The sequence below is a fragment of the Prosopis cineraria genome, unplaced genomic scaffold (genome assembly GCF_029017545.1).
Source record: "Prosopis cineraria cultivar Desert tree isolate PC_DT_omini unplaced genomic scaffold, ASM2901754v1 PC6, whole genome shotgun sequence".
In the NCBI taxonomy this organism is placed as follows: domain Eukaryota; kingdom Viridiplantae; phylum Streptophyta; class Magnoliopsida; order Fabales; family Fabaceae; genus Prosopis; species Prosopis cineraria.
Window position 1 is genome coordinate 9,661,456 of NW_026555337.1, and position 20,461 is coordinate 9,681,916.

At 32.4% G+C, this 20,461-nt stretch overlaps 1 protein-coding gene across 1 annotated transcript; it reads right to left on the bottom strand.

The window, feature by feature from the left end:
• Positions 1 to 453: 453 nt before the first annotated feature.
• Positions 454 to 17,345, bottom strand: LOC129313078 (phosphoenolpyruvate carboxylase-like). The gene is given in 10 exon segments (XM_054955925.1): positions 454 to 1,318; positions 2,227 to 2,613; positions 3,720 to 4,718; positions 4,814 to 4,968; positions 5,135 to 5,228; positions 5,641 to 5,744; positions 6,188 to 6,410; positions 6,926 to 7,007; positions 14,571 to 14,962; positions 17,178 to 17,345. Coding segments are annotated over 10 exon segments (2,904 nt in total). The 3' UTR covers positions 454 to 1,018.
• Positions 17,346 to 20,461: the final 3,116 nt, after the last annotated feature.

The window sequence follows — 20,461 nt, forward strand, 5'->3', positions numbered from 1 at the left end:
TAAAACAAAATCATTATCTTCTCAGTTTAATCTTTTAAAGTAAAGCTTAGATATATTTTTTTATTTTTTAAAATCAAATATCATTCTAGTAGTTGTGAGCTATAACATTAAAGACAGCTACAAGCTAAGAAAAAAACACAATTTACATGAAAAAAAATAACAATAACATCAACTACTACTATATTGAAAGATAATTTAGACCATATTTTTAAAAATAAAAGAGCAAATTGCTCCTCAATCATAAATTCAAGAGTTGAAACTTAAACTCATTTTTATTGTAATATTCCTCTTCAATTCTTAAAAATAGTATAATCTAATTTTTATTATTAACAAAAATTAACTTTGACAATTAGTTAGCCAAAAATGATTCTTTATTATAATTTTCTATTTTTTTTGGTATTTTCTATCATTTCTTAATTAATTAATGGTCAAAGTTATTTTTTGTTGATGATAGAAGGTCAAATTGGACCAAAAATAAATTTAGAACTTCAGACACTCTTGAACCTATAATTTAAAAGCTAATTTTTCATTTAATCATATTTTTAAAGAAACAAATTAAAATACTTATCTATGGAAATATATATGTAACATTAAATTAATCTATAGCAAGCCGTAGTTTGCAAGTCAATAATCCAACTTTTTCCTCAAATTAATGAGATCCACCAAATTTAAGTAGTTCAAATTACAAAAGAACAGGGTTGTTTTCAGAAACAAAAATCATTAAATTATTGCTCAGAATTTATTTATAATAAATTTTCCTCCAAGCATCGTGCTGAATATGTGTCTATCATAACCTCAAAGGATACTAAATCCAAAGCATGTAACAGGAAAATAAAAAGTCCCGTTTGGTTGGAATGAAGGAAAGGTAAAGTCTTTCAAATGTATGACAATAAAAATATAAACTTCTTCTGGCCGCAATGCTCAGAAGAACTTGGCTTCTAAGTTCTACAGAAACAGAAATACCAGAAAGGGGGGCAAGTAGCCATTTTTGAAGAAGAAGAAAGAAAAACTGAAGAAGTTAACCAGTGTTCTGCATGCCAGCAGCAATACCCTTCATAGTGAGAATAAGGGTATCTTCCATACCAGGAGCAAATTCACTTGTAGGGTTCAGTGCAACAAGCTCATCTGCAGCTTTACTAACCTGATCTGTTGAGTCTTTTGAGATCCGAGGACGCTCCTTCTTTGTATAGTTTGGGTCTCTCACTCTTTTCAATGTGTAAGCTTGGCAAACATTAAGGGTTGTAATGTATGAATCTCGCAATCTCAATCTTTGCTTCAAGTATGGATCTCCTTCTAAGATTTCCTTGTGTCCAGCCACCTACCATCACACCAAAACTAGAGTAAATCTCACAACTTAAAGAATTGATATTATTACAAAAGTTCATAAAAGTCTAATTTTAGGGCTCCTAAGAATTAGGACAGACGGCTTGAATTATAGCTCAAAGGATATCTATGAAAGTGTTTATAAATTAGGTAAAAGAGCAAATTTGCTCATAAACTATAGGTCCAATGTTTAGGACCTTAAACTCCATTTTAGTGCAATGTTATCTTTTAACTTTTAAAAATAATGTAATTTAATTCTTATTGTTAACAAAAATTAACTTTGAATGTTAGTTAATCAAAAAAATAATATAAAAATTATAAAAAAAGAAAGGACCAAGAAATTACAGAAAAAGATCAAGAAAATTTCTTGGTCCTTTTTTGAAATTTTGTAATTTTATTGGACCAAGTGCTGATTGCATTTTTTTTAAAAGTTAAATAAAAATATTATATAAAAAAATGAGTTTAGAGTTCTCAATGCTCCTAAATTTATAATTTATAAGGATAATTTGTTCATTTACTCTTGATAAAATAAGAGGCCTCAAGACGCATAGAACTTACAAAAAAAAAACTTGTAAATTATTCACAAATATAGAGTTCTCATCATATTATTCTTCATATTGTTAGGAAAATTTGAACCTATAGTAAAACATAATCCACATTTTTATCAACCAGACTGACATTTATTTAGTTAATGAGTGAGAGTAGTGTTACCTAAGGGAGAAGTTTGAAAAATAAATTAAAAACTTAAAAAAATGGTGGACAGAGATTTACACAAATCAAATAGCACTAAGAGAGAGTGCTTATGTCCTTATAGGGCATGATTTCAATCCACTCCTTTATCATATCAATTGGATCAATCTTTGTTTAACACAAGCTAGCTATAAGGAAGTAGTGTTTTGTTACCTGAAGGAGGAGTTTCTTGGTATCTTCATACTTGGCCCTCAACTGGTCACCAAAAGGCCAGAGTTCAGGAGAGACAAGAAGCTTATCATAGAGAGCAGCGATGCCAGGATCTCCCTTGGCGAATACCATCTCAACCAAATCAATGGTGACTCTGAAGAAAGGCCATTGATTGTACATCTCTTGCAGCATCTTCAGATTCCTTATGTCTTTGCCTATCACTTGCTTGAATGCCTCCCCAAAGCCCAGCCACACTGGCAGATGAAACCTTGTTTGAGTCCACGCAAAGATCCATGGGATCGCCCTCAGTGATTCTATTCCCCCACTTGGCTTTCTCTTTGCCGGTCTGCTTCCTATGTTCATTCTTCCATACTCCAACTCTGGTGTTGCCTATATATATAGTTATCACACAAATTCAAACCTTACAATGTTATGACAATAATTGAGGAGTAAATCACATGGATCTCTTTTGAATTAATTATATAAATCTACCACTTATAAAGTAATGTGGTAATAAGAGTGAGTTGGACAGCCAAGTATAATGGTTAATTAAGGTTGACATCTTTTTCATGAAAACATATACAAGTCTCTTATAAATATAAAATGAAAAGTAATTACTTGTATTTCTTTGTTAAAATCAAAATTAAGCAATCTTCTTAAAAATAAACATAAATAGCACAAATTTATTTCAAAAGTTTTGCTGAAATTTTGAAGGTCTCCCTTTTATTGAAAGAGGCATTTTTTGTATATTTTAAAAATATTAGAGAAATACGTCTAATAATTTAATCTCAAGGGCTATATGTATAATTTAAATTTTATTTGCAGAGAAATTTGTACAATTTTTATGTAAATATATAACAAATAAAAATTATATATTTACTTTGAAGGTAAATAAAATTTTTATAATTTTAGTAAAATAAAAAACAGGTAACTTACTCTGTGATAAAACAATAATGAGATCATAAAATTTTTAATATCTCAAGTTTGTCTTAATTATTCTGTTCATTAAAAAAAGTCAAACATTTTTAACCAAATCTGACTTTCAATAAAATAGTTACTTGTATTTAAATTAGTATCATCTTTTTATATTTATCCTTATTTAACAAGGCATTTCATTTTAAAATAAATATAAAGTAATTTTTTTTATCATGAGTACTTTTGAAAAAAATACAACGAGTATATCTTGAAATATTAAACATATCTTAAATTTTTTAATATTTATTTTTTAAAAAAATACTTTTATTTTTGAACAGAGAAAATATTAATTTAGTTTTGAAGATTTTTTTTTTTCATTAGATTCCTAAAATTTTAAAATCATACCCAATTAATCCTTTTGATTTAAAGGGAAAATAATAAGGACTAATCGCACATGATTATAAAATTGTAGAGACTTAATTAATAAAAATTAAACTTAAACAATGAAATCGATGTGTGAAGAAAATTCGAGGGACAAAAATTTATTTTTCATAAAACAACAATTCATTAGGTTCGCTTACCAGGCGAAAATACTCAACGAAACCCTTTTCTTTGAACACAATAGAACGGTATTCCTCAGCCGCAATGGCGGCCATCTGATCCATCAGAGCTCGCCATTCAGGTTTTGGGGAAATCGGAGGACGCATTCCGTGTTCTAACGTAGCCGCCGTGTAACGCTGAAGCGTTCTAAAGCACAAATTCTGCTCTCCGAACGATTGCTCTATAACTTCTCCCTGCACCGTCACGCGAAGCGACCCATGAATCGTGTCCGGTGGCTGAGACAATATAGCCAGATGCGTCGGCCCACCGCCACGCCCGACGGTGCCTCCACGGCCGTGGAACATAGTCAGCTTGATCCCATATTGCTTCGCCACCTTTATAAGTTCTTCTTGAGCCTTATATAGCTGCCACGCTGCAGTAAACCTTCCGGCGTCTTTGCCGGAATCTGAATATCCGATCATGACTTCTTGCTTCCCCTTGATTCGGTTTCTGTACCAGTCTAACGAGAACAAGCGAGCTAGTGCTGCCGGAGCAGCTTCCCAATCTGCAAGCTTTTCGAACAACGGGACGACTCTTAATGGATGCTTCACGTGGAATTCTTTCAGCAGAAGCTCCACCTCGAGGACGTCGGACGGCGCGGTGGCCATGGATATGATGTAGGCGCCGAAGCTTCCTGGAGGTAGCTCTGCTAGGACATGAAATGTGTCCACAACATCCTTAACTTCTTCGGTTTGAGGAAGGTCTGGTCCCAGCAATGGACGCTTGCCACTTAACTCTGATAGAAGCCATTCTTGTCTTTTTTCTTCGGACCATTCATGGTAGGATCCGATTCCAAGGTGTTTAGTAATGGCGTCCATAACATCACTGTGACGATCAGATTCTTGTCTGATATCAAGCCTCACCATTGACAGTCCAAAGGTGGAGATCTGCCTCAGGAAATCAAGAAGACTCCCATCTGCTATAGCTCTATCACCACAATCACATAGTGATCTGTAACAGAGTTCCAGAGGTTGCATGAACTGCAGAGAAGTTTAAGTTTTGTTAAAACACATATCAGAAAGTTCTGAAGCTGCATGAACATAATGAAATGACACGCGCGCGCACGCACAAATACCTCCTGAACTGCGGTGAAAGCTAATTCCTCTGGAATGTCAGAGTGGCCTTGAGCAAGCAAATGGCGAGAACGCTCACGGGTATGATAAAGTCTGTCCCTTACGTTGCCAAGTATCACACGATATGGTTCATTTAGGGGAACTCTTTTCCAGAACTCTGAATTATGAAATTATATCCATATGAATATCACACAAGTGAAGAAACCAACCCTAGTTACTTCATTCTCTTGAACACGCACGTAACAAGTTTGTTTTTCCATTATTGTGATCTATATGTACAAACCTATGTGGAGTTTCTTTTGTGTGTGTGTGTGTGTGTGTACCTTTATAGTGTTTTGCAACATCATCATTCTTGGCAGATCTGTGAATTTCATGTGCACGAAAACGCAGCTCCTCGTTGCAGCGCCACATTGACAGCTGAAGAGAAAAACCCAAGAAGAGAATTTAGCAGGAGATTGAATGCCATAGTAATTAATAAAAATCATCAAAAGCAGTCACTTGAATAGAGTTTGAGTTTGAGTCTCATGAATGAGAAAAAAATAGACACGGCAAGCCTTTTGGCTTGAATTAGTAAAAACTACTGCAATGTTTGACAGGCAGAATTTTTTTTTTTTAAAAGGAAATGAAATGTTTGACAGGCAGAGAAGTTTTTTTTAAAAGGAAATGAGAAATGTCTCTCTCTCTCTCTCTCTCTCTCTTAAATATATTTTCTATTTTTGTTTTAGAAAACATTTTTCCACATACTAAACATAGCTTGGTGTGATTTCTTGAAAATGAAGACCTTGATATGAAAAAGAAAGCTCTGCTACTAGTTGAAGATCATATATACCTAAAACATAAGATCCTCTATTTGGGAATAATACAAATTTGCAGCCATCATTCTAGCCAATAAGCAAACATCTCTAGTCACTTCAGGAGTAACCCTTGGATTGCCTGCATCATCATTTCAACACACAGGTTATGTAGATACATATAACATGGTCTTCAGCTTTAAAGCAACATATAATGAAAAATGCTTTGTATTCTCTTTATTCTTTCAGTGAAATCTCTCTGGTTTTGTATATACTTCACTCAAAATCTCTCCATTGGGGAACACAGGTGTTTTAGTGAAAACTGTTTAAGCCGAATCATTTTGTTCTATTGAAAATCGGATATGGAACTATATATATATATAGCCTGAATTAACTTTAAAATACCTCACTGTTATATATATAGCCCAGAGACAAAATGACAGCTTTGTTAATTAAGCTCAACCTTCACAGTTCACCACCTAATCCAAAAATGATCATTTTGAGCATTCATAGGATCTTTGTTTAACACTCGAAAGACAATTTATGATGAGAAGTTATAATGAGAAAGTTATATATATAATATACCATCACGATCACCACCCATCCAAGACGAGAACTGAATAAGAGGAGCGTCATAAGGAACACGCTGGTTAATGCCAATGTTGTTCAAAGCTGTATCAACTCTTCGCAGAAAACTAGGAACACCCATCCAGATTGTCTCATAAAAGTAGCTCATTCCTGCTCTCATCTCATCTTGTGGTGTTGGAGGCGTCCTCCTTATTTCATCTGTTCTGAACGCAGCTTGAATCTGCATACATACATACATCCAACTCATTTAATGTAACCAAACTTACAAAATTTACATTAAAATTTTCCCTCTCTTCATTTTCTGCAGAAAGCTATACAATGTTTATACTGTCATACATAGCTTCTGTGCAGATATCAACTTCAAATTTGGTAGAACATGACCGAAAAACAAGTCAATATTCAATATGTCTAATATATAAGATATACAATACATATAGTAAGTATTATAATGACAGGCTATACATAATGTGACTGATTAGAATTCATGTAATGTGTGACATCCTGCATAATATACTCCAATCACCGGACTTAGGGCATTTGGGTGGTGGAAAAAACGTGAATATATTTCATGTATACAACACTAATTTGAAGCTTTTATTTTATTAGGGGTAAGCAATGTTTGGTGGCCTCATTTTCTTTTCAAGAAAAATGCTTTTTTTTTTTTGCATACCAAATATTGTCTAGGTGTTTTTATGGGACTGATAGGAAAATTGTCAAATTGGGAAAAGACCTTACCTCCCTCTGTAAGGCTTCATCAAGCTCGTGCTTATCATCAGGAGCATCTGCTGCGTAAAATTGAGTTAAGCAATTCCTTATCCTGCAAAGCATGCAAGAGATCAAAACTTGAACGCTCAACTAGCTTTCATAAATTTGCACCGCATTTTCCAAATTATATAAATTTTTTGGCCGTCCAAATTATATAAATGAAATAGGATTTGGATCATGTGATGAAATGCAAAATTAATAAATTATAGAGTATATCACTTAAATGGGGTGTGTGTACTATGTAGAAAAGAGAGATTAAGTTAAAATAGATTATATATACACTTCGTATTAATCAAAGATAAATTATTGTAGTTTGGTTTATTTCTTATTAATCCAAATAATCATGCACGTCTCATTTATTTGAATAATATTTGAAATGATATTTGGATAGTCCAAATCCCATTATTTTATATACCACGAAGGTGGGACTCGTGTGTGCTTAGTCCCAAAGATTCGATGTGTTTACGTGTATCAAGGTATATTGATTTAGATAAGGCCCCTCAATGCCTCTCCTGAGTAAACTTAGGCCACTTTAGGATCCTCAACTCCTTAACACTTCAACCCACAGATTTCTAACGCTATGACATAGGTTCACACTCATGAATCGTTGGTCAAATTCGTTTTGATACACAGGTTCCTCAGCGAGGTAAGTGCAAAGCATACTTAAATCTCATTATAACAGAAGTAAGATATTAAATCATCAAGCTTTTAGGAGAGAGGAGAGTTTTGAGAGACATAATTAGAAAACATACTAGGATTTTATTTTATGGAACTTATTCTCCCTTACAAATTGGATGAAGCCTCCTTTTATAGACAAAGGGAGGAGGATCAGGACAATGTCTTTATGATGATAAGAGGACAAACTGATTTCACATGCCTATGTTACTTTAAATAGATGCAACTTAAAGTAAAAGTAAAAGCAAATGATATGATTAAAGCAAACAAATTTGTCCAAAAGTCAAAAGTAACTTTTGACAAAGTTTATTACATGAAAAACTTGACTCTAATAAAAGGAGAAGTTACTAAAGTAAAGTTGATCATGACTGAGGATGAGACATCAATTATCACAGGCTCTTGTGGATCCATTCTTGATCTAATTTCAAATTGAACCGACATTTTTCTTCCTTTCAATGCCACTTGGTATAGGAGATTTTAAAGATAATCATGGCCTCATCAAAATCTTGATCTATATATTGAGAAGGTCCAAGAGTTAGTGTGTCTTTTAGCTTTAGAAATAGTTAGTAGGTTTGAGTCTCTATTTAGTTTGGGTCCTGGGTGTTTAGTGGAAATGATGGAGGAGTGGATTAGGATGCTCTATCATATGATTTCATTCATGTGCAGTATCATTGTTGAAAAGTAAGACTTGTAAGCCATTTTAGAAATTTATATTGGATAGTTGGTGATGGATCACTAGGAAGGATGGGTTGATGAGGAATAGGCCTAAGTGATGTGGATCTAAGATTGAAATCTACTGTCGGAGAGTTATTCATCTCACATAAAAATTTTTTTAATTCATATAAAGTTGAATTTTCATGTGATGGCCAGTTATGTGTGGTTTTCCATAAACAAGCTTGATTAGCAACATAAAAGTTTCCCTGACTATTAAGATGGTAGGGATGATGTTCATACAAGGGTTTTTTCCATAGCCTATCTAATTCAATAACCTTATAAAGTTCTTGATGCCATATAGGTATTGGAGAAAACTAATCAAGAAGTTTCCAAGGGTTGGAACCTTCATTTGCAAAGTCATATAGGTAATGGAATATTTTTAAGAGGGAAAAAGCTAAGCCACAGACATATAGAGTAGATAAGGACCAGATATACCATATAAGTTTATTTGGTATATGCCCTCTAATGAAAGGTATGGCCAGGTAAGGAGCTTGAATATCAAAGAACTTAAGCTGTGGCTATATTTAGGCTTTTTGAAGAATAAGGTAAAGCCAAAAGAATAGACTTCTTTTGGCAAGCTTTTGGACTTCAAGGATAGTAGTTGGATTATGGCTTGGAGGAAAAACTAGTCTGCTAGGCATGGTAAGAATACAGAGAGGGTGGATATGTTTGGGTGAAGACGTTAGAAGATTAATTCTTTATAAGGCTTGGCAAGATAATCTACAATGGTGTTATCATTTCCTATGATATGTCAGACTGTGAATTTATAGTGAGAAAACTAGTTCTTCCACTGAAGAAGTTGAGCTTCAGAAAGAATCTTCTTATTCTGATTAAGGATCTTTAGGACGACGTGTTGTCCATTTCTACCAAAAAGTGGTAAGGATTGAGATGAAAGCTGAATTTTTCAATACTACATTTTATAGCTAGGACTTCCTTATAGGCAATGTGGTAGTACTTTTTAAAGGATTTGAATTCTTCATTAGCATAACCACAATAATGTCTTTTCCCATTTAGTTCTTCAATAAGTAATGTTCCCTTATAATTATCGCTTGCATCAATCTACAAAATATGCTATCCTTTATCAGGAATCTAAATTAGAGGAGGATGCTAACAAATTTGCTTTAAGTGTTGAACAGCTTTTATCTATCTTGGACCCTCAGGTAGTAGTTTTTTCAATAGTAATCTGGACAGTTGGCTGGTATGATAAGACACTTAAGGAACAAAGTCTCTTATATAATTGATTATACCCAAGAACTATTGAATTTGAGTTCTCGATAAGTTTTCATCAGCGAAATATAGTAATTCCTCAGCAATATTTGAGCTGGGTTGATATTGTTCATTTTAGATAATCATTCCTAATAATTATGTCTGGGATACACTAATATGATCTTTCGAGCTAATAACATGATCCTATACTGTTGAATAATCTTGTAGAACTAGGTGAAGAGGTCCTTATGTTATCGCTTAGTTTCTGAAAATAATAGCATATCATCAATATAGACTAAAGTACTACTGATAATGGGCTCAAATATTTAAATCATGGCCTTTTAAAATAATGATAGAGTAGTTTTAAGCCTAAAAGGCATTACTCTCCATTGGTATTAAGCATTTGGAATATAGAAGTTTGTCTTGTAACTATCTGCAGAATCTATCCCCAGTTACTAGAATCCTGCTTTGTGATTAAATTTTAAAAATACCTTAGACTGCTTAAGATGGACCAATTGAGTATTAATCTTAGGCAGATGGAATTTGTCATCTTGTAAAAAGGTATTAAGAGGCTTATAATCAATTACCAACCTTTTTTTTCCTCTATACTTTTTGGATCTTTTTTCAACATAAAAAGTTTGGCATGCCTAATCTGACTTTGTTGGTTCAATAAGACCTTGTCTGAGCAAAGCTACATATTCTTTCTTGGCTAGAGCAAGCTCTTTTGGATTCATCCTTAGATGGGATGCCTTTGTAGGGTTGATGTCTTCATTCTTTTTAAAAGAAAGTTTAATAAATAAACTCCTATTTTTTCATAAAGGAGATGATGCTGAAATTGATCATGACTCTCACAGCAAAATTTAAAAAGTTGATCTCTGATAAATTCATAGCTTAGAGGAGCTTTTTAAATTTCCATTATACTTGAAATGTCAGTGTATTCTTTGAAACATTGTTTAAACTAAATACCTCTAGGGAGTATTTATAGGTTCTTAGTTTCTTGATATATATATATATATATATATCAAAACAACCAAGTATATCTTTTGCTAGGAGATGACTTCCAAGAATCTTTATCCATTATGTACATCTCAAAAAGAATCATATACTAATTTTTCTTTTGGTAATAAGATCCGTCTTGAGGAGTTTACCATCAACAGTAATAAAGTACTCATTGTGAGAGACCTATTCTTCTTTAAGAAGAATATGAGGTTTCATGATAATTTTGTAGGAACCAATATCCATAAAGGCGATGACAGAGGTAGGGATATCATATTTAGAAGGTAATATTTAAATTTTGACATTAAGATGTGAAATTTTTAGAGGACAAGGTGATTAGTTAAGGTTAATAAGGCCCATTGGTGTTAGGTTTAATGAAGATGGACTAAGACTTTCAATTGGTCTAGGCCCAATAGTGCAAAGAGGTAGATATTGAGGTGAATACAGTTCATCATCTGAGCTTTCATTAGATATAGGAAGAATATATTGAGCATCTTCATCTTGTTTTAATTATTCTTTAAGGATAGATTCAACATCTTGGTCATCAGTAAGGGGAACAACAATATTAAAGGACTGAAGTATAGCTTTGGCTTGCCTTTAAGCATAGACTTCAAAAATTATTATTGTTCATAAAGCTTATCCAGAGTGGACAAAACTAATTGATAAATTTTTCTAAGAGAAATTTCTGACACATCTCTCTATAATGCATTGATGGCTTTACTTAGCTCTAATTAGAGCTCATCTGGTAAAGAAGCAATGAATGTATGCCTGAGGTTGACATCATTAGCACCATTTAGCATGTAACATTTCTTAGGGATCTGTTGAAAATGCTTTTGTAGGTCTTTACGGTCTAATAAATTACATTTCATCTCAAACACTACTTCTATGGTCTATAAGATTAAAGTCACCAAGGAATTTTTTGTGGATTGCTTCAAGAAATGAAGAAGCATTAGTTGGAACTACCCACATCTTTTCATACTCACTAAGGCTCTAAAACCATTATCTCAAGTTTCCAGTCATTTTTTAAAGGAATTCTAATAGAACTTCTCTCATGGTTATACTTGGTCTAGTCATTTGCAAATCAATCCAAGTGCCAAACTCATGAATTCTTTCTCTCTACCTATGTGGAGGTAAGTCATCAAAAGTAAACCAAGGTTTAGAAGTAGGTTTGGAATTAGAACTATAAGTGGATGGTTCACTAAGGTTTTCCTCTATAATTTCTGATTCAATATTAGGAGGATCTTCCACAACTATTTTTGTTCAAGTTGCAGTCTAAGGCTAAGGTTAAGGTTGGACCATTGCAATTTTTGACAAATCAACTAAATGTTATTCTTCATTAGAGTATGTAAACTCTTTAGAAACTTTAAAAGAAATAACTAAGTCTGTATCTTCTTAGTTAAAAAGTAGCTTTTCATAGAGAAGCAATAGTTATTTGAGGGTTTGAGAGATCTTCAATCCTTTTGAGTCTTTTAGTTGTTAATGGTGGCTTTGGCTTTAAAGGTGAAGGAGGGGATGTCTTAATAGTTAAAAATTTCTATGGTACTTTAGTATAGGATGGCAAGGCTTGATAATCTTATAGTTTTGTATGAGGAGGTTTTTGGTGAAAGAGTGGATTTTCTTAGTATGATACAGGAATTTTTAATTTTTAGGATAGCTATTTCTGACTTTTCTGAGAATTAGGTAAGACATCTTAAACATCTTACTATAATCAATGTTAGTTCGGTAGGTTTGGTATATAGAGGTGTATGCAGTGTCTGGACATAGTTGGATCGTTAGGATGGGACTCATAGATAGTCCTAGATTGGTCTTGAGCTAAGTTTGCTTCTATTTACTATAGTTGTTTTCTAATCTTAGAAATTTCCTTTTTCTTTTTTGAAGAATTTAGGTCTAGAATAATTTTCATCTATAAATTCGTGAAGTTTTGTATCTAGTTTTTGTTCTTTTCTGCAAATACTTTCATGGAGATTATTGATTCAATCGTCTATTTAATTTACCTATAAAGACAAAGTATACGTTCTTGTTATTAGATGGTCTAGCTTGAAATCAATCTTATGTAAGACTCTGTCTAGACAAGTTTAAAAGTGCCTTGAGGAGTAACCACTGTTTCTGAAACAAAGGGTTTACTGGTCACCTTTGTTCTATCTGTTTTATGCTTAAAGGGAGAAAATTCCTCTTCATAGAGTCTTATCATAGTAATACAAGGCAAAAGATATGCTTGTGCAGGCGGAATGGTTAGAATCGTGGGTTCTAGTTTTATCATAATTTGTGGTTTCTCCAAGGGAGAAGATCTTCATGATCAAGTTCTTTGAGGAGTTTAAAGAGAGTACTCTTTTGTATAAGAGGATTAGGAGGTCCTACCTATCTTTTTCTTGTGGTGTGTTTAGGGCCATGATTATCATCATTATCCTTTGGAGTTGCATAGAGATCTAGGTCACTTAGGCTTCTTAGCTCTTCTCCTTCTGGAACCATATTCTTCATCATCATTATAATAATTCTAGAGGTAAAAATCACAGTTAGGGTCACATATTTCTAGGGCACAATCCCAAATGAAGTGACTATTGATATAAGAAACATAGACTGGCTTGATGTCCTTTATGAACCACTCAATCGGAGGATCCCTTTTATCCTCAATAAAAGCTAAGGCTATCGAGAGTATCCTTTTAGAGATCTAGTTTGGATTTGAGTCTTAGGACTTTTGAAAACTCATTTAACAGTACCATCTTGGAGTCTGTAAAGTGTAGGGAATTTTGTGGTATGGGCATCTTTTTAAATACCATAAAATTATTTTTTATAGTTGTTGATTCATTCCAATGGCATTATCTTGGCAAATTCTTCTATCGAAAGTTGTCTTGGGATTTGGATGATTGATGAGTCACTTAGGTTGTCTGCAACCATATACAAAGCATCTCTAGTTGCGTTAGGGAAGTTAAGATCAAAGGAATGATCTTGAAGCCAAAAAATCATCTAGTGGTAGAAAGAAGCTATGATGGCTTCTGATTGTTGTTTAGCTCTATGGATTTCGATCTGAACTTTTAGTCTTGTAGAAAGAGTTGGATCTATGAGCTTTATGTTGAAATCAGGGGCTATAGTGAGAACCATGCTTCCATTGCTGAAAGTAGTCAACATGGAACTAATTAAGGCATTGCTATATGACTTGAAAGTAGATTCTAATAACGTGAGTTTAGTTATTACTGCCATACCCTTCCTCCCATTAAGGGTTAAGATAAGATATTTCAATATGAAGGTGAGTATAACCTTAATTGATCTAAATGTCAATCAAGAGATATGCAACCTCGTGGGTAATATACTATTTAATAGTTGTGGTAGGGATGCAATATTGATTTAGATTAGATGTATGGATAACCTCTTTTGGCTGAGAGCAATGAGTTTGGATCAGGGATTCGATACTATGAGTAAAAGAGTTTCCTTTGTGATAAAGCTTGTCCAAGTTGAGGAAAGAAAGCTCTATAGCTAGAACACGGACATCCTTTGGTACTGTAGAGTATTCTATCATATTTTTTTTATTTTGTTGGATAGGGTTCTTTTTATAGAGGATGGGAGATTATCAAAGGAAAAATTTGAAGAAAGACGAATAGGGTCAAGAGAGGTAGAACTTTCTGGGATATCAGTCATATTTTCTAGATTCTCCTTACTCACTCTTCATCAATAATGACTTGCTTCTATCAATAAGATAGTGGCTCTAATACTATAGGGGCAGGACTCGTGCACGTCTAGTCAGTATGATATTGATAATATTTTATACTTTGGACTAATGCCAAACAAAATTTCTAAAATCCAATTAAAGAGAAATATTTAGACCATCTCTTCCTATTTCTCTCGTTCAAGATATTTCACATGAAGGAATTTATGTTACAGCCTATAAATAATATAAAATTTAAAATAAAAAATAATGTGCACCAAATCATATTTATCAAAATTGTATTAGAATATATATATATATATATAAATGATTGATCTACTAATATAATTTAGGGAAGAAATTATTAGAGTTGTGGAAACAAACCTAGCGTATTTTTGAAGTAAAGATCTACGAACAGATTGAGTGGGATGAGCAATGAGAACGAGATCAACAGTCTGGTTTTTGAGCTCGTGAAAGATTTCTTCAGGCGACTTCTTTATTTCGATGACAAGTCTCCGAAAAGTCTCTTCGATGTTAGATTCAGTGGTGGCATTGTTCTCATCAGAGAAATTGCCCTTCTTGAGCTTGTTCCTTCGCCGGTGAGCAATCTGGACTTCCTCCGCCAAGTTAGCTAGATTAAGCATGTTGGACAATGATTTGGCCACCACAATAGAGTCGCCAGCATCCAAACTTGTCACCAATTTTCCAAGCTCCTCTAGTTTTTGTGGCTCATGCTTTCCTTCGTATTCTGCTGAAAGCTCATACGCTTCTTTTACCTGTTACCAAACACCTCTAGCTTTAATTTCTTCTATCTCTTTTTGCACTATAAGTTATTTCAAGTGAGGGGAACAAAGAGTGTGATGATTTCTATTCCCTAGGGATTTGGATTTGTTGTTTGGATCCTTGATGATTAAAGGAAGGATTAATTTAGACTAATGTTTATATAGTACATTAATTGCATAGGTTGATTAAAACCAAGGTAGAGATAGGGGGACCAGCAATAGTCTAGCCCTCCTAACTTTTTAATGTTTTTCTAGTAAAATGCAAGGGTTACTTGTTTTCAACTTCCTAAGTTGGCACATTATAAAAACTTTAAGACACTAAATGGAAAACTCATTTTAATTCTATATATAATCTTGTACACATATATAATCCAATTGTTTTAATAGGTTAAAGACATAGTTGTGATATAATCTACTTATTTTGAACAAAATAATGCTACACTTGCTTTTAAAGCATGGATGCCATTTGATTTTGCATTCATTTTATATTTAATGAAAGAAAGTCAAGTAATGCAACAAAAATCTCAAGTATATTGAATGTTGTATGCTTAATATCTATTATAAAATCACTTACTCAAAAGTTAAAAGATTATGGTTAAAATATGTTCTTTTGAAAAAAAAATTACTTTTTTCTGCAATAACTAAGCTATTAAAATTTATTATATAAATAGTTTTTACTATGATTTACTTAGATAGAATTATCAATTGGAAAAATTAAATAATAAATTTAGTAGGCCAGTAATAGAGTTTTTTAGATTAAACAAAACTTTAGATCCCAATTATGCATTTAAATCATTCAATGCTAATGGGAAAGATGAAATCTTCACCAATTTAATGATAGCTTATATTGACAAAGAAATTGCTAAAATTTTTATCACACGTGATAATTAATTATTCTTATGCCATGAAAACTAATAAACAAACTTAAAAAATAAAAGCATATATTTATTTTTCTTATATATTTGTAAAATTGAATATAAATATATATGTTGAATTATTTATATTATATTAGTGATACACAAATGCACATTTAATTTTCCTTCAGTTATCATATATATTATCATCTTAGTTCCTTTAATAAGGCTCTGCCCTTAATTAAAATAGTTTTATTTGATCAAACTCCTTTTTTGGACCTTTCCAAATTAATTAAGGGCCAATGACAATAAAATTCTCAAAGAGGACATTTATGATAGTTATGCTCTTAATAAAAAATTTTAAAAAATAAATTACAAATTTTATAGTGGCAAATTCAGAAATTCACTCTAATGAGAAGTATAGTTTTTACTATATATACTAATTTACCTCACTTTAAAAAAATGAGGTAAATAGTAATAATGGTGGTGCTTTTGTAAATAAGCGTTAAATAAGTATATGGATTTGAATTGTTATAGATATAAGAATCTCATGTTAAAAACTGAGAGTTACATTTAAAATTTAAATATTTTATTTATAATTAGAATTTTTGAATTTTTGATTATTTAAATCAATATTTGCAAGCCATTTATATCATATGACATACTATAGGATGATGATCATATAAACATTAAAATCATAGTGAGAAAATATCTCTACTGGTAACAAACAAATCAGATTGGAGAAGAGAATAGTAAACAATGTAGATATTTTTATAGTTCAACACATAACATCATATATATTTGGTGATACTTTTAAATCTGTTGAGTGATCTAAATCCACTTAATCAATGAGTATCTTAATTATAATAATTAAATTTCATCAACATTTAAAAAATTATTAAAATATATTTTTCTAAAAAAATTCTAAACAATCATCATGATCACATCATCTTTCACGAATGTTGTCATCCAAAAATGTAAGATTTGATATTTTCTAAGTATCATATGACAAAGTCTTTAACAATCACTGTGCCACATGGAACGTAACACTTATTAAATGAATAAATTTGTGTCACTCACTTAATCCAAATACACTTATATAAAGTTACGTGCAATATTTGTTGGCAAAAAAAAAAAAAAAAGCTACATGTACTATTTTAAGAGCAAAGCATTAATTGTTACATGCATTAAAATTAAATCAAGGAAAAAAAAAATCATCACCCAATAACCATGGAAAGTTTGGAAACATAAAACTTTTCAGAAGAAGATCTGTATCATGCTTAATTAGAAAAAGCAACACAATGAATATTGTGAAGAATTAATTAATTTGAATCACAGTTTAGTGTTTAACGTACCGTTTGAGTGAGACGTTGGCCATGTAAATCATTGAGAATATGGAGGAATCTATCCAAAAGCAAAGCATCGTACTCAACGAGCTTATCATCCTCACTCACTTTTGCTGGAACCAATTGACGAAGCTGTGCATCAATGGATGCCATCTTCTCTAACGGTCGGCTCGCCATTAGTATCAAAGATTAATCCGGTTCGATCGGTTTTTCTCACAGTTCAATCTCAAGAATGACAAATTATAATGCTTTCAGGAAGGAAAAAATCTGCATGACCCCATATAGATTGAAAGGCCAATGAATGAAGAGGACCTGAATTAATAATAATGGAGGAAGAAGACGATCGAAAATGGAAAGAGAGAGAAGAGACTGGGATGAGATCCGAAGTGGGGTATCTTTATATAGAAAGTTGACATATTTATGGAAAAAAATAAAAACGAAATAATTGGAATCTCAATATATACTTAATTTATTTGACCCTTTGTACTGTTAATGTACCACGCAGTGATGATCTCTCTGTTTTTGAGGAGTTACTATTATTGTGGGATGGTGGAATAGAATATGCTTTCCATTTTCTAATGCTCTTCCTTTATTTTCGAGTCATCGGTTCTGAAAAAAAGACCCTATTGAAAATAATGACTTATATTAATTTAAAATTATTAATATTAATTATATTTTAAAATGACCGCAAAATACACTGATGTTAAGTTTGAACATAAGTTCGTTGGAATAGACGTCACTTATATATACCAGCCCCACAAGTTCTTTTCAAGTATATTTGAGGTTTATCCTCGTGTTAGTGACCTAACAAGCTTCACTCTTTATTGTTTTTGTACAAAAGAAACTAAGCAACTCTTTTATTTATTTTCAAATGATGCTTTTTAAATAAGCTAAAGAAGAATTTTTATTTAGTTATAAATTAAATAGGGTAAACTGTCGTTATATCTAACAGTTGGAAACCACAGCCACATCAGGTACACGTTTTGAATGACATGTTTCAACCAAATAATAATATATTCCAATACCAGCTCACATAAAAAAGAATACTATGAGTGAATGTTTTAGTATACATGAAAAAATGTATTCGAGAATGGAAATGGAGAATGAAAATAAGATCGATAGAGGTATATTTACCATTTTCTTTCTAGAAAATATATACAGTTCAATACCGATTAAACATTGATGCATAACTTTAACTCCACAAGTTTTCCCTTTTCAAATACATATGATAAACCCATTTCACCCACATCATTAATTAATGTATCTTCTTGTTTCTCAAAAGCCCATGACAATTTAGCTTTGCTTGCCTAATTCCGCAATTTACAGTCACGTAAGTTGAGGCCGCTATAAGATTTGGAAAAACAACATTAATCAGATGAGGATGAACATATAGTTTATCCTTGTCTGTCGACGGACACTAACAACATCCAAAATTTGCCTTCCAATTCCTTCTAAACCTCAATGTCTCTAATATAACCCTCAAAATTAAACGGTCAAAATCCTTCCTTAACCTATACCTATCTATCACAATCACATAAAGTTAATTATATAAGTTTAGGAGACTAAATCTTGGATGTTACAGAGGTAGTACCATTAATTAATAAGCCTAACTGAATTATCCTTGGTTTGAAGGTGCGCCACCTCATCCATGCTTTGTCAAATAAAAACATATCATGTTAAATAGTTGTAAATATAAATTGATTTTACTATTAATGATATGATGGAGATGAAAAAGACAATAAATTAAAGAAGTACTTTATTAAAAATAATAAAGTCTTCATGAAATTTTATTTAATTAAACTAATGCAACAAATCCATGCTTTTATTGGATAGCATAGTGTCCATGTAAGAATTTCTCTTATTTGAGAGCCTCTAGGATAACCTCGGAGATTCCAATGATGTCTCAAGTTACTTTGAAACACTTGCTATCATAGCCACCAGGTCTTAAGGTTTTCCCAGAAGCAATTAAAGAACTTGGCATATATATATCTTTGACTTTAGAGAAAGGCCCGATCAGTGGACATTGTTGCACCACATTCAAAATTGGGTCCTTTGTTAATGTCATCATCTGAGATGGATTTTCCATCATAAAGCACTTTGAAAGTAATAAAAAATACACTCATCATTGGCCTTCACTATCTTCCAAAGCATGTACTCTATTTACTAGGCTTGCATATGTTTTGTATATACCAACAGGCATTGGTCCTAAAACCCAATAAAAGGGACTATTTATGATAGCTTAAGTACAAGAGGTCTCTAGTTTGAATATATAGGAATGCAAAAAAGAAAAATATTTCTTTTATTGGAAGAGCTACCCCCAATTAGATCCTACAATACTTGTATTTGACTCAATAGAGTTATACAAAAAATGAAAAGTTTTGTATTAAGGTCCCACATCCTCAACGAGCTACTGCATATTGGTTTTTCGCTTATACTTTATAGAAACTTTCAGCCATGCATGTTGATTTCTTTCTCACACACACACACACACACATCCAAATCGCGTTTGTAGTCCAACGGTCAGGATGATTTCCTTCCAAACCTGCTTATTTTGCGCCAGATGAAATTAATTTTGGGTCCAAAACAAGAGTACGTACTTCCTACTATTACAAAATGAAAAGGAAACGGAAAATAATTCTATAAATATTGTTGAAAAATAATGACAAGAGTAAGAAAATTATTATAAAAATCATGCCATGATGTGATCTTGATTCTATTTAATACCAAATATTAATTGCTTAAGTTAGCCTCAAGCGATCCTTTATTCCCCCCCCCCCGACTAAGTAATTAATGGATTATTATCCTGTGTGACAATCATTGTTGAATATTAAACAATATTTGATACATTGTCCTTGATCGAAAAAATCCCATTAATTATGTTGTTGGGTAAAAGTTTTTGCTACATTATAATTAAAATATTCATGTTAGGTCCATCGCACTATCTCTTACGGCGGTCACGGAAATGGGACATAAGGGTAAATCTGAATTACCCTTCAGTAAAAATTGAACCTTTTGACTGTGTAATTAGATGGAATAATTTATTAAACCATGAATGACTGAGAGTCTATTGGTTGTGACATTGATAATTAATTCTTTGCTTATCTTGTAATGCATTTTGTGGCACTTGCTCACATGACTTGATTGAAGAATCAATCGGGGAAGGAAAAAACAAAGAAAAATCCAAGCAGTAGCTACTTTTTCTCTGCACTATTTGCATTATTGCCGGCGAATTATCTCCTCACGAAGACACTTGTGATCAACAGGACACGATATATATTAATAAATAAATATAA